General features: G+C 32.5%; 1 protein-coding gene and 1 long non-coding RNA gene across 2 annotated transcripts; one reads left to right on the plus strand and one right to left on the minus strand.

The window, feature by feature from the left end:
- The first annotated feature begins 8,854 nt into the window (after positions 1-8,854).
- Positions 8,855-12,699, plus strand: LOC131639186 (cytokinin dehydrogenase 3-like). Its single transcript, XM_058909690.1, has 5 exons — positions 8,855-9,470; positions 11,031-11,158; positions 11,371-11,634; positions 11,739-12,007; positions 12,282-12,699. Exons 1-5 carry the CDS (start codon positions 8,855-8,857, stop codon positions 12,589-12,591), a joined length of 1,587 nt encoding a protein of 528 aa, XP_058765673.1. The 3' UTR covers positions 12,592-12,699.
- Positions 12,700-13,862: 1,163 nt separating this feature from the next.
- LOC131639185 (uncharacterized) lies at positions 13,863-14,337 on the minus strand. Its single transcript, XR_009294897.1, has 3 exons — positions 14,231-14,337; positions 14,050-14,131; positions 13,863-13,958 (listed from the first exon to the last, which is right to left on the minus strand). It is a non-coding gene; the product is annotated as an uncharacterized LOC131639185 (long non-coding RNA).
- Positions 14,338-14,667: the final 330 nt, after the last annotated feature.

Consider the following 14,667-nt stretch of genomic DNA (forward strand, 5'->3'; position numbering starts at 1 on the left):
ATACGATCGTATCAACGATTCAATCTTAACAGATACAATTCTAATACCTCATTCCAAGTCTTTCTTCAAAGACAATCCAGAAGCAATCTAAGAATTTCTCACCTCTCCAGGTAGTCTTGTCCAAGACAATTATCCTAACCTTTCCAAACAGTCTTGTTTGAGACATATCCTAAACCTTTCTAGGTAGTTTTGTTTAAAACGTATCATATCCTTTATAGGAACCTTTCTAGGCAGTTTTGTTTAAAACGTTTCACGACCTTTATAGGAACCTCTCTAGGTAGTTTTGTTTAAAACATCTTTTGTCCTTTATAGGAACCTTTCTAGGTAGTTTTGTTTAAAACATATCGCGCCCTTTATAGGAACCTTTCCAGGTAGTTTTGTTTAAAACATCTTTTGTCCTTTATAGGAACCTTTCTAGGTAGTTTTGTTTAAAACATATCGCGCCCTTTATAGGAACCTTTCTAGGTAGTTTTGTTTAAAACGTATCGTACCCTTTATAGGAACCTTTCTAGGTAGTTTTGTTTAAAACGTATCGTACCCTTTATAGGAATTTTTCTAGATAGTTTTGTTTAAAACACATCGTTCCCTTTATAGGAATCTTTCTAAATAGTTTTGTTTAAAACGTATCGTTCCCTGTATAGGAACCTCTCTAGGTAAGCCTTGCTTAATATATCCCGTATCCTATCTAAGAGCCTTTCCAGGTGAGTCCTGTTTAAGACGTTTCATATCTTTTTAGGAGCCTTTCTAGGTGAGTCTTATTTAAGACATATCATGCCTTTATAGGTAGCCTTCTTAAAATGCTTATCCAATCTTTTTTAAGACACACTTAGTTCTTTTAAAGAACTCCTCAATTAGTCTTCTCCAAAGCCTAAGCTTCTTCGCATCAACCTTCGATATACCCCATTCAGGAACCTCTTCAGGTAGTCTTATGTAAGACATTACTTCCTCTCTCCTCAGATACAATCAAATGATCCAGGTCTGAAAAGCATATGCTTTAGACAAGTACCCTTTCAGGCAAATAGATGGCATCTATAAGCCCATCTCCCACAGAACTCTTTCCCTACCCAAGCAAATTTCAGGGCGTTTCAGTGTCCAATCATCTTCTACCTCTTCAGGTTCAAGAAGATTGAACGGGGGCAGCTGTCACACCCTAAAATTTGCCTTCCATATTCCATTCACAATGATTCAAAGTTCAAATCCAAAGCTTTGCTCCCTCATTGATTCAGGTAAGCCACAGTCAACTGGTTTGACCTAAAAGTCAACCATGATCAAAACACAGTCAAAAATTCTCAATTTTGGGTCAACATAAAGTGAATAAGGGTATAACCATCATTTGATCAAAGATTGATCATAATTCCATTAATAGAAACTCATAGATGAACAAATACAAAAAGGTTCAAATTAGGGTTTCTTAGGAGAAAGTCAACCCAACTTTGACTGGGCATAACTTTCACATGGAACATCAAAAATTCCCCACTCAAAGCCTATTTTGAAGGAAATTGGATTCCCTACAACTTTGTCTCTCACAAGCCAGGGCTAGAAATGATTCATTTGAGAGATACAATGCAAAAGATTACAGGTCATTTTCAGGCATCCTCCAAAAGCAGTTTTTTGTCAAAGAGGATATGATCAAGATAAAAGCTCCAAATGAAAAATATATTCCAAAGTGGCTTATAGAGGACCTCTTGAGGTTTCCAAAAAGTCTTAGAACTCCCTCATAGCTTAAAAATTGAGTGAGATATGATTGATCAAAGTTGGGTGATTTTTGGAGGCAAAATGTGAAAAAAGAAGGTTCATATTGAGAAACTTTGCAAATGGGCCTATGGTTTTTTGATGCAATCTTGGTCCACAAGTCATTAGCATGCCCAAAATCATTTGCCACGAAATTTAGCATTATATTTGGTTTAATATGATTTTTTATTTCATTTTAATGATTTAATTAAGATAAAAATCAAATATTTTGGTAAGGGAGGTATATTGATTGTTTCCAATCAATACTAATGACAAAATATATTGCAATTTTCGTGCACAACTTGATTGGAAGGAGATTGACATAATTTTGGCCAAAATAGAAACTTGTGATTCAAGAATAAAATCCAATTTTTAAAGAATGCAAGATTTGATTCAAGTGAGTATTTGTGGAGTTTTTCTAACCTAATTCATTCACTATAAGTAAGGGAGAGTGGGCACACGAATAAGGGTTGAAAATTCGGGGAAAGAGAGGGTGCAGCCAAGAACAAAAAGTTCATCCAAAACTCTAAATCGATTTGGAAGAATTAGGTCATTGCAAGGAGATTTAAAGGTGGCAAAAGATTCCTTGGATCATTCTGAGCCTGTGTGGATCATCACTCGACCCCAACACCCCCAGATCAATCTCCGTTTAGCCAAGGTAAGTTGCTCTGAAACTTGGCTCGAATAGGGTAATTCACGCATTCTCATGTGATTCTAATTGCATATTATGGTTTGTTGGTGTGTTGCGAACGTGTATGTGATTTTAATTAAAATTAGGGGACTTGGACGAAACGAGGGAGACATTCGCGAAGAATTTATATGCATGTATGAGGTTTTTAGGGTGTCGTCTGATTCTGCTACGAAGAATGTTGGTAGCGAAACCGTAGCAAATATTATAGGTTTTCTTGCAGGTCGTTTGGGGAAGACGATGAGCTGGCAGCATGCCAATGGCTCATTCAAAATTCGCGCGCGTTTGGGGTTTAGGTTTCTGGATTTCCAATATTATGATACGAATGCGTGTAATAAACCAACTGGCGCATGTGGATGAGTGGTAAAGAGAGGCAGTTGTGAGGGGAGGGTCGCTGGTTCGAATCCTTCCTCCAACATATATTTTTCTAAACTTGTTTCTATATAATCTTATGCATCTACAGCCCTGCGTACCATCATACACCCTCAGCATCTAACCCTTAAAATATCAATTACCTAGATCCAGCGCCCTAGAATTAGTCCCTATACCATATACTCCAATTGCAACCACACTGAATCAAAACACTAATTAACTTATTTATTTTACTTAATTTAAATATTTTAGTTAATTATATTTAATATTTATCTATATAATAATTTATTTTTATAAATAAGTTAATATATATTATAAATGTTAAATTTCTAACTTATTGATTCGTTCCGATTAAATTCATTAGTCGTGATGGGCAATAATTAATTTTCTTAAAATATTTATTTAATTAAAATATAATTAATTTCTATTTGGTTAAATGGTTTCGACTATCTTATTAGTCGCGATGATTAATCTTTCTTTTTTCTTATTCCAATTCGTTATTCTTTTTAATCGAATCAATCGATTACGAGGGGTAACGATACAAATTAATTATTAAAAATTATAAAAAATACTATTATTCGTTATTAGTGATAATCAAATCAATTGATTAAAATTGGTAACGATACAACTTCAAATCTGTTAATTATGGTAATTGAATAAATCGATTTTCGCGGTTAATAGTGCATACTAAAATCAGGGTTGTACGCCCACATCCTAAAACATTTCTCAAACCTTTCAAACTACAATATCAGACTACGGATTTTCATCCCTATTCAAAACTACATAGGCCATTCAAAAGCCTCTAAATTCACATTCAATCAAATTTCAAATCTTAAGGGCGTACAACCCTTCCCCGAACTACGTAGACTCTGATCCTCCATAAGGAGGTACGTAGGCACTTGGCAACAAGGCGAGTCCCCCTTCCTCTAAATTCTAATCCTGTCAATATAATTAGCCTTGTAATTACTCTCTGTCACCTTTCTTTATAAACCTTGCCATAAACCTTTATCGTTGAGATGTTAGCCTTTAGGAAAGGGTTGAGGGTGCCTAACACCTTCCCTCGACCTGAATATAGTATCTTACCCTGATCTCTTAACTATGCGAGGTTTCCTATTCGCCTTGGTAGAATAGGTGGCGACTCTAAAATCTTAAATTTTTAGGCAGGTTGCTACACACATATGAAGTTTCAACTGTCAAATGAATCAGAATCTCAGATGAATCTTAAGGTCTCAGATGAAAACTCCAAGCAAAGGGAAAGTATCCTAAGTCTAAGTCCAAAGTCCAAACTTCTCATGCAAATGATAATAGTCAATAGTTCCCAAGAGCACAATAAAGTTTTTTAGGGTATTACCTTTATTAATGTTTTTGGTCTTTTGAAGAAAAGATAAACAAAAGCCCAATGGGCAAAAGGAAAAAAGGCATATAAGTAAGAGCAAAGAAATATAAAATGACATGAATGTAAATGAGTTGAAATATAAATTTGCATAAAAGTAAACGACATTAAAGTGAAGGCATAAAAGATTAATGTTAGAAGTTAGCACAATTATTAGGTCATAATGAGTATTAATTGAGAATCAACCGAATCGGGACAATATAGTGCTATGTTAAGAAATTGTAAGTGTACTTATGTAGAATTAGCACCTATATGAGGTCGATCAATAGCAATTTATGTTCCATACATGTTAGAAAAATGATATAACAATCACCCTCATAAAACAATGTAGCACAAGTCAAAACAAAGTAGAAAAAGAATGAGAAGGAGAAAGAGAAGTAATCAACCAAATTGGAACCATACCAAGGGATCATTCATCATCAATTTCACTCACTATTTTTAATGGCACATTGAGATAAACCTATCAACAATCCAAAGTATCAAAAATGATCCAAGTGGTCATTTAATGATAAGTTTGAAATGATGAAGGTTCATATAATACAAGTATCATCTAAAGGTCCATTGAACTTGATAAAACATCAATAACCTCACCATGATCCAAGTCAACAGAAGCAGGGCCGGTCCTTTGAATTTAGGTGCCTTGGGCGAATCAAATGAGTGGTGCCCTTATAATTTTTTTTAACAATAAATACATAAGGATAAAAAAAATAATTAGATAAAAATACATTTTTATTTGGCATTATGCAAAAAGAATACAAGTATGAATCTTTGAATCATTGTTTATACTACATGAAAACATAAACCACTATAAAGAGACTTATTCTTCTTTTTCTCCTTCTTCTTCTTGATCCGATCTTTTTTCCTATAAAATAATTGACCAAACTTTTAAAATTCTTTAAATATCATCCTCTAGCATTTTTTGTTGCAAAATCATTAATAATTTATTCATAATCAATGTTCTTCAAAAATTATTTTCAACTAAAAGCAACGCAAGACTATTTAAATCTATCTCGTGGTATAGTATATCTCAAATAAGATTTTAATAATTTTTAATTTAGAAAAACTTCTTTCAGTAGATGTAACACTGATAGAAATAGACAATATTATTCTATAAGCTATGCATGCAATAGAAAAACAATTAAAAGTCTTTAAAGAAATCACTATCATATAGCTTGATTTTGATTCAGTTGTTAAAACTTCTAGAATAACTTTCAATTCGTCATGTTTTAAACAAGTTTCTAGATGTTTATAACATGCTTTCAAGTCCCTATCAGATAATGATCTAAGTCTTTCAATACTAAACAAGAATCCAAAAATATTTTTATATGTGCTATACTGCTAAAATCTTTTATCAAGTGAGTCAATTGTTTGATCTACAATATATAAGAAATAGTGATTTCAAAAAGACTCTTCAGCAGACTCTAGATTTAGTTGTGTGGGTTTAGATGAAGTTTCATTAGTGTTGTTTTCTACGAATTTGACGTTTTTGAATACACACACATTCAATCTCCATTTCATTCTCAATCTTTTCAGTACTAGCCTTAACATTTACAAATCCAGATTCTCTTTTAATATATATAGATGTTAAAAAAATATTTTTTTGGTGCCCCTAAGATTATGGGGCCCTGGGCTCCCGCCCCGCGAGCCCGTGCTCAGGACCACCCCTACAGAAGTCAAACCAAAAAAGATGAGAAAAAGAAATAAAAAAAACAAATTTGAAGTGATTTTTAAATGATTTAAAAAAGAAATTAATAGAAAATGCAAAAGATGCATCAAAACACCAAATAAATGTCCAAGAAAATTTGAGAAAGTTAAAAATATTCCATATAAATTGATCTCAAAAGTTGAACTAAAAATGTTTAAAAATGATTAAAATAAAATTGTTTAAAAACAATTAAAAGGAAAATAAAGAGAAAATAGCAAAAAATGCAACAAAAAAATTTTTAAAATTCTGGAAACAAAATCATATGTGGTAGAAAATAATTTTAGAAAAAAGTTGAAATTATAAATCATTCTGTAGCTATTTTTAATGAATTTTAAAAGAAAAGGAAAATAAATGAATTAAAATAGAAAAAGAAATTAAAATTGCAACAGATAGGAAAGGTGTCACGTTTTGATTGGCTTAGGGATTCCAATTTTCCTCTGAAACGCGCGAAGACAACTTCATCTTCAACCTTGAACTCAAATTTTACAGATCATGAATTTGTTGTTTTAAGCTTAAACACCACAGGTTTTAGATTCAACTAACATCACCGTTCATGTCTCTCTGCATTGGAGTCATTGATTCACTCCAAGCAGAAAGAATTTTGCAGAAAACACGAAGAACCCTAGTTCTTCAAAGTTAAATTAAATGATAAATATGATGAATAAATGGAAAGTAATATAGGGTTTTGAATCAATGAGCCAAGACTAAGAAAGTGGTAACTTACTTGTTCAGTGAAGTAACTCGTATCTACATGTTCTAGGTCACGACCTCAACATAACCTCCATGCCATTTTCAACTCAAGCATCCTTTTAACTTGGTTCTTTTTGCATTTGATTATCCTCCGTGAAAGGAACATTTTGCTCAAGAAAAATCACAAAACACACGAGGGGATTAGATTTGGCCTAAGCTTGAACATGGTGACTTGATCTCTGCATTGTGGTACATGACCTAAAATTAAAAATGTGTGATTCTTTGCTTGGGACCTCTTTCACATGTGCAAACTTCTTTGGCTTGATGAATAGCATCCCACTAAGTGCAAAATGACCTATAATCACTCAGAAATCACTCATTCCATGCTCATTTTCACACTCTTGCAAAATCAGAAAATTTTAGAATGGATTCACACGATAGGGATATGATTTCACATGTACCTTGATCTCATTGCTTTTACTATAAATCATTTCCCCTGTTTTCAATCTTGAATAGCCTCAAAAACTCTACAGACATCTCAACCTGATACCTCTAAAAACTAGAAGTTGGTTTCTCAATTCAAGCTTGTTTTAACTTCAAATCTTCATCAAAAACCTTCATCGGAATCATATAATGTTGTTTGAACCATTACAAAAGTTTGAAACACCTTGAAATCACCAACTCGATTTTACGATTTTCAGACCTCGAAGCTCACAACAGGTCATGAACCGAGTTTTGTGCACATGTGGCTTGAAATCCAATTCAAAATTTAAGATGCTTAGGAGTTGAATTGATGTTTGACTTATGAAGCAAAGTTGTAGAAGACATCAAATGTGACATTTGACTCAAAGAAGCAACCAAAAATGTTGAAAATTGAGGAAGTTATGATATTTGGACCAAATGGTATGTCATACTTGATTTTAGGTTAACCATACATCTCAAAAGTATGGTAATTAAGAATTGTGATTTTTGCAATTTCTTTGCATCCAAAAGCCAAATGATGATCAATTGAACATGAAAACAAGAAACATTGAATCATAACTTGAAAAAATGACGGAGATGGCATGGAAATAAACACATGAATCATTCTTGAACCCACTTGAAAACAATGCATCAAACTTGGGTTTTTCTTGACCAAGTGATGTTAAATGAAGCTTGAAATGCATATGGCCTAAGATTATAGGTCATGCCTTGAAGAAAAAGTTTATTTTGACCAATAGTTGACCATAACTTTGACTTTGGAAAATCAAAACCTTAATTTAAAAACCAAGCTCGGCCTTTGGGAAAACTTCAACCACAGACCAATTCGCTTTGAGTCCTTAACCATTTTTGAACATGAAACAAGACCTTTTAGGCATTAGACAACTCTGTTGCTCTTTGCTTGCCAACCCTACCTTGCACAAAAAAAGAAAACAAAAAACATTTTTTTGTATTTTGAATGATGGTAAGCAAAGTTAGATGATAAAACATAAGCAAATAAAGATGCAACAAGAACACACAAGGGTGCTTGGTGATCTCCCTCAAAAGATAAACCCAAGGATCAAGTGGATACGAGAATGTCATGTTTGTGATCTTAGTTGAATGCAAATGAATGATAGGTAGAATCTTATGGGTAAAAAATTAGGGTATGACAAGTATAAAAAAGTAGATAAAAATTATCTTTCAACTATAAATTTATCAAACAACTTAAAATAAAAATATAAGAGATAAAAATAATGGATAATTAATTTTTAGATTTTGAACAACTTTATAAATTTCACTTTTATATTTGAATCATACTAACTATTGCTCCGCGACAGTTTTTAAGCATTTAAAATACAGAAAATATTTTTGAAAAAAATTAATTATATAAATTTTCAATACATTAAATATATGTATTTTTAAGAAAATATATCATTTTACTTTTTAAAATAGACAATTATTTTAATTTCCAATATATTGAATATAAATATTTCAACAAATAAACATTTATTTTTAGACTCTTAAAAGAGTGTCCATCAACATTTCCTTTATATTCTCTAAATTTGAATTATATTTTTAACTATTAAAAGATAAATTCAAATAATTTAGATGTTCATTCTTCATTTTCATTAAATTAAATTTATTGTAATAATTTGACTAAAGTACACCACAAACTAAAAAAGAAATACTAACATGTATTTGTGTATTATTTTCGTACTATGTACTGAGACTTGTCATGGAAGCTCCTTCATTCTATTAATAGTCCTTGCATTCTCCATCTTCAATATACCTTACTCTCTCTATCTCAACAAAAATGGCTAAAAACTACACTTTTCTCATCTATTTCATTCTCCTACATATATCTAGTACCCTAGGAAAAACCGAGCAATGCAAAATTCTTCTACCAAAACTTCTTGCAAATTTTGATATTTCTATATCCAACAAACTGTATATGGATCCTGAAACAATCCACCATGCTTCGAATGACTATGGCAACATGGTTCATGAATTTCCCGCAGCAGTGTTTCATCCATCTTCGATCCAAGACATAATAACCTTGATAAAAATCTCGTACAATAGCTCCGTTCCTTTCAGCATAGCAGCTAGAGGACAAGGTCACTCCACAAATGGACAAGCCATGGCTCGTGATGGAGTTGTAGTTGACATGGCTAGCTTCAGAAAACAAAGAAAAGAGGTAGCAATTAGTGTCTCTGAAGATCCTTTGATTGGTTACTATGTTGATGTTGGAGGAGAACAACTATGGATTGATGTTTTGTATGCTACACTTGAACATGGACTTGCACCTGCCTCTTGGACTGATTATCTTTACCTAACGGTTGGAGGAACACTTTCTAATGCTGGAATTAGTGGCCAGACGTTTCGGTATGGACCTCAGATCAACAACGTTCATGAATTGGATGTCATTACTGGTATGAAACTACTTAATCATATATCAAAGTTTGAGGTTTAGTATTTCTTGTACTAAATTTTACAATTCTTTTATTCTCTCTCATCTTACTGTAAATTGCTTGTACTAGAATGCTTAGGGTTCTTGCTGAGATTGGATTTACTAGTGACTCAAATGGATCTTAACAATTTTATTCTCTCATCTGGCTGTAAATTTGACTCTTCTCTTTGTTGGGCTGTTTATAAGATGATGATATTTTCTTGAGAACTTTTGCAATATAAGCTAATTTGTTTAAGCTAAGGTGATTGTTGATCCAAATGGAGTCTCTTGTTCTTTTTGAGGGGGTTTTGTCAAGTCGGCTATCAATTTATTTTGTTATATGTGAAATGGCTTCGATTGTATGATAGATGATCTTTAAGTGGTTGGGTGTGGAAGAGCAAATGTTATAGGTGGTTTTGTTATAATGTCGCTTGTAGTTATTTCGACTATTAGGATAGTTCGAAATAACATTAGTTTTTTTAGTTCTTTGATAGACATGAAAGAAGTGGTGGAGAGAAGAATTTTTTTAATTTGGAAATGGTTCATAGGAAGATTAGTGGAAATTCACGTACTTTCTCCGTCTAACTTAAAAATCCTATCTTTAATTTGTTTTAATCATTAGCGGATCTTTTCTTGAAATTTTGTTATGTTGATGATGATCTTGGTGGTTAAGCTCTAGCCTTTTTCTATCAAAATTCGGGGTGTTACAATACATCATCTTCTCTTTTTTTTGTCAAAATTCGGAGGGTTACACTATATGGATTGATTATTGTGTTGACGGTCGATTTATTTGCCAAAATTTTTAAATCTGGTTGAGACTTTAAATCGATCACATTTCATCTTTTTTGACAATTTGGTTTTGCACTCGTACGCGAGTTCACTGATTTGCAAGTGTTGAGTATTTGTTAAGATTAATTAGGGTTAAGTCCCATTTTTAAGTTGGTTGAGTTTTCTTTTAGGATGTATTTCTATTTGCTTATTAGTTTCTTTTGAATTTTGTCTAGACTTTTATTTAGTAGTTTTTTGCTTTTTGAGTATTCACTTTAGCGATTCGAAAGACCATTTTTTATTTTTTTTATAAGTTTTTTGTCCATTATTATTTTGTATTAAAAAAAATTTTAAAAAAAGTAAAATTTATTTATAATAATAACGTGTATTTAGTTAACGTGTGGCACATGGATTCTAAATAGGAACAGTCATTGTGTAATAAATAGGTAATGATGAAAAATGTTTCTAAAAGTTCTTAGAAATTTGGAATCAGTTCACACTGTCCACCAAAGTCTTTTATTCTTGACGAATTTATGGTGGTCCAAGTCTTAACTACTCAGTCAATTTCATATTTATAATGAAAAACCGAAGAAATGCTAAGAAGAAGCATGGAAACACATGTTTATTGACACATAATAACATATATATATATATATATATATATATATATATATATATATATATATATATATATATATATATATATATTAAAACATTTAATTAAATTTAATACTTTTTGTTGTGATCTATCTAATGAGTTTTTTGTTTGGTGTAGGAAAAGGAGATTTTGTAACATGTTCTTCTGAAAAGAATCAAGAGTTATATAACAGTGTTCTTGGAGGCTTAGGACAATTTGGAGTTATAACAAGGGCAAGAATTTCTCTTGAGCCAGCTCCCACAATGGTACGATAATACAGAATTGTCAAAACTTTGTCATCTAGTGTTTTTTTCTCCAACAATCGTACACTAAATCTAGTTGTCATATTTTTTCCACCACATAATTATTTTTTTGTCCGTAATGTTCCCACTATATGTTTTTCTTGGTAGTTACGTATCATAAAGTTCATTTTCCATGAAATGCACATTCATAAATTGCAAGTATTTTTCATATGTAGGTCAAGTGGATGAGACTCATCTACAGTGACTTTTCAACTTTTACCAAAGATCAAGAACGATTAATCTCAATGAATGGAGTAAAATTGAATTTTTTGGAAGGGATGGTGCTAATGCAACAAGGTTCCATAAATAATTGGAGATCCTCTTTCTTTCCTTTGTCTCAACATTCAAGAATAGCTTCTTTAATAAATAAACACAACATTCTCTATTGTCTTGATTTGGCTAAATATTATGATCACCCATCTGACAAAATGGTGGACAAGGTACCTAAAGAAATTCTAGTTATTATTAGCGGCGGTTTTAAAACCTCCGCAATAAACTACAATTTTTTGTAGCATTCTCACTTGTGCATTTTGATTTTTTGTAGGAGATTCAAGTTATGCTTCAAGGACTAGCTTATATTCCTGGATTTCACTATGAGAAAAATGTTTCATATGTTGAGTTCTTGAATAGAGTCCGAAGTGGAGAGTTGAAGCTTCAGTCACAAGGATTGTGGGATGTTCCTCACCCATGGCTTAATTTGTTTATACCAAAATCTCAAATACTGGATTTTAATTCGGGTGTATTTAAGGATATAATGCTTAAAAGAAACCTCACTAATGGAATTGTCCTCGTTTATCCCATGAATAAAAGCAAGTAAGTATCTTTAAAATATTATAATCCTTCTAGCACCGACACTTTCTAAAAATAGTGTGTTCGAGTTAGTGTCTGCATCTGAAATTCATACCAACACTTATAATTACATTTAATTTATTATTGGTGTTGGTGTGTCAGTGTCCTGTTTTCCGGTGTCCGGGCTTCATACATCATAATTAGAGTAGTCACAATGATTTTGTTGTTTTGAATTATTATAATTAATTATATAATTAAGATGAGAATCATGGTTAATTGCATGAAAATGGAATTTCAGGTGGGATGATAGAATGTCAGCAATTACATCAGAAGAGGATGTTTTCTACACAGTTGGATTTTTACACTCAGGTAGATTTGATGACTGGAAAGCATATGAAGCTCAAAACAAAGAAATTTTGAAGTTTTGTAGTGATGTTGGCATTAAGGTTAAGCAATATCTTCCCAACCACAACACACAGGAAGATTGGAAAAACCATTTTGGTGGTAAATGGAAGAGTTTCTTAGAAAGAAAACTTCAGTTTGATCCTAGAATGATTCTATCGCCTGGACAAAAAATCTTCAACAACAATTATTACCAAGTGTTTTAAATATTATTAACCTTTGAGAAAAAAGAAAGTTTGCGTTGAAATATTATTGGAATTGATATTATTAATATAATATCAAATATAATCCAAGTTGTGTAAGCTAAAGTCCAATCAGAGTTGTATATAAATAGTCAGTTTGTATTATTATTTGTACAATTCAATAATATAATCCTTATTTTCTTTATTCTCTCTATTCTCTCCTCAATAAAACTGTCTCACACATTAGCAAATTGGTATCCAGAGTTTCCGATTATTATTCTTAAGAACTTCACGTCAGAGATCGTGTTTTCAAAGAACGTGAATCAATCGCTGCAAAGATGAACGGTACTAACGACATTCCGTTAGTGTTAAAACTCATTTTCAAAATAAAACTCGATTCATGCTTAATATTATTAAGTTGAAGCAAGAATGGGGTCACTACGCCGTACAAGGGCTACGACAGCGCTTTTTATAGCCTTTAAAAGCGCTTAAAAGCGCTGTGAAAGGTGGCGCTAGCGTAGCTAACAAAAGCGCTTCTTAAAGCGCTCTGGTAGGCCCCCCCTATAAGAGCGCTTTTCTGGAAAAAGCGCTCTTGTAGGCCCCCCTTTAAGAGCGCTTTTCTGGAAAAAGCGCTCTGGTAGGCCCCCCTTTAAGTGCGCTTTTTCCAGAAAAGCGCTGTGATAGGCCCCCCTGTGAGAGTAAAAAATAAAAAAAAAAAACGCAACTTTCCAAAAGCGCTTTTGGATGTTGCGTTTTTTTTATTTTTTTTGCTTTTTTATTAAACTTTGGCAGCGCTTTTACAAAGAAGCGCTTTAGTAGGTGGGCCTTTAAGAGCGCTTTTTAAAAGCGCTTTCGTTGCTAAATGAGGTATTTTAATGTGCAGCCTGTAATTTAATCCTCCCAGTCGACCTGTAATATTTTCGACCTGTAATATGTTTTCAACCTGTAATATTTTCGACCTGTAATTTATTTTCCACGATATTATTTCAGCCATCAGTAAGACAATATATATATATATATATACTAATATAATACCATTATAATATCCAAAATTATATATATACATCATTACAACATCAATAATATTATAGTTCAAATCGACACAAATCCTACATGAAAAAGCGCTTAATATAAAATTGACACAAATCTTCTTTGATTTCTTCCAACTTAAGCTTCGGGTACGCAGCAGCACGAAATTCGTCAAGGTACTACAAAACAAAAACATAATATGAATGATATATTTAGTTAAATGTAACAAATTATATGAAATTATCTTATAAGTTATAAATTCATACCGTGAGCGGAATCTCTAATTGATTCGCCTGAAGGATTTCTTTCATATACCTCAATACAAAGTATCCGCAATCGTAACTGTTTCGCTGTTGCGGACACTACATAGAAAAACAAATAAGATTCTATAGTTGTCTTGTTTTATCAAGTAGCATAAATATATTATAAGCAACATTGTGAAAAATAATGTACCTGCACTTGGATCCAAGTAATGTTGTTAGATTTAGTTCGGGATACCTGTGCGTCCCGTTGACTTCGGAACACTTGTATTGATCTAATTAACAAATATATAAAAGCATATGTTTAGATCAATCCCACAAATAAGTAAATATACAAATATACACGAATATATATTTAGAACGATCCCACTTACAAATCAACGATGTCCTTCATGGCCGGATAATTGGTCCATTCACCATTTACCGAATTCAGATAATACACGACTTCCCTTATAGGGTTGATAGCAAGCAGCAACCAGTGTGCTCTATAAATTAAAACAATAGGTTATATGAAAATTTTGCTATACACAAAAGAAACAGAGATTAGATGAACAAAGAATGAGAAACTAACCCTATTGGTCGGGTATTATACGCCCAAAGATGCAGACTTTCTGTATTGCCGGTGGACATGAATCTATCTACTAAGCGCTGTCTAACTGATTCCGGTTCCGAAGCAATTGCCATTCCGCTGCAGTGGGCAGAAGACACGAAACGGAATCTGTTAGACAACGGAGTCCCGCGCAACACTCTGTCATACAACAACCTTAAATAAAAACATAATAAACATTAGATTATTTTCATTGAAATGTGT

This window comes from Vicia villosa, unplaced genomic scaffold, assembly GCF_029867415.1.
Source record: "Vicia villosa cultivar HV-30 ecotype Madison, WI unplaced genomic scaffold, Vvil1.0 ctg.002551F_1_1, whole genome shotgun sequence".
NCBI classification, from domain to species: domain Eukaryota; kingdom Viridiplantae; phylum Streptophyta; class Magnoliopsida; order Fabales; family Fabaceae; genus Vicia; species Vicia villosa.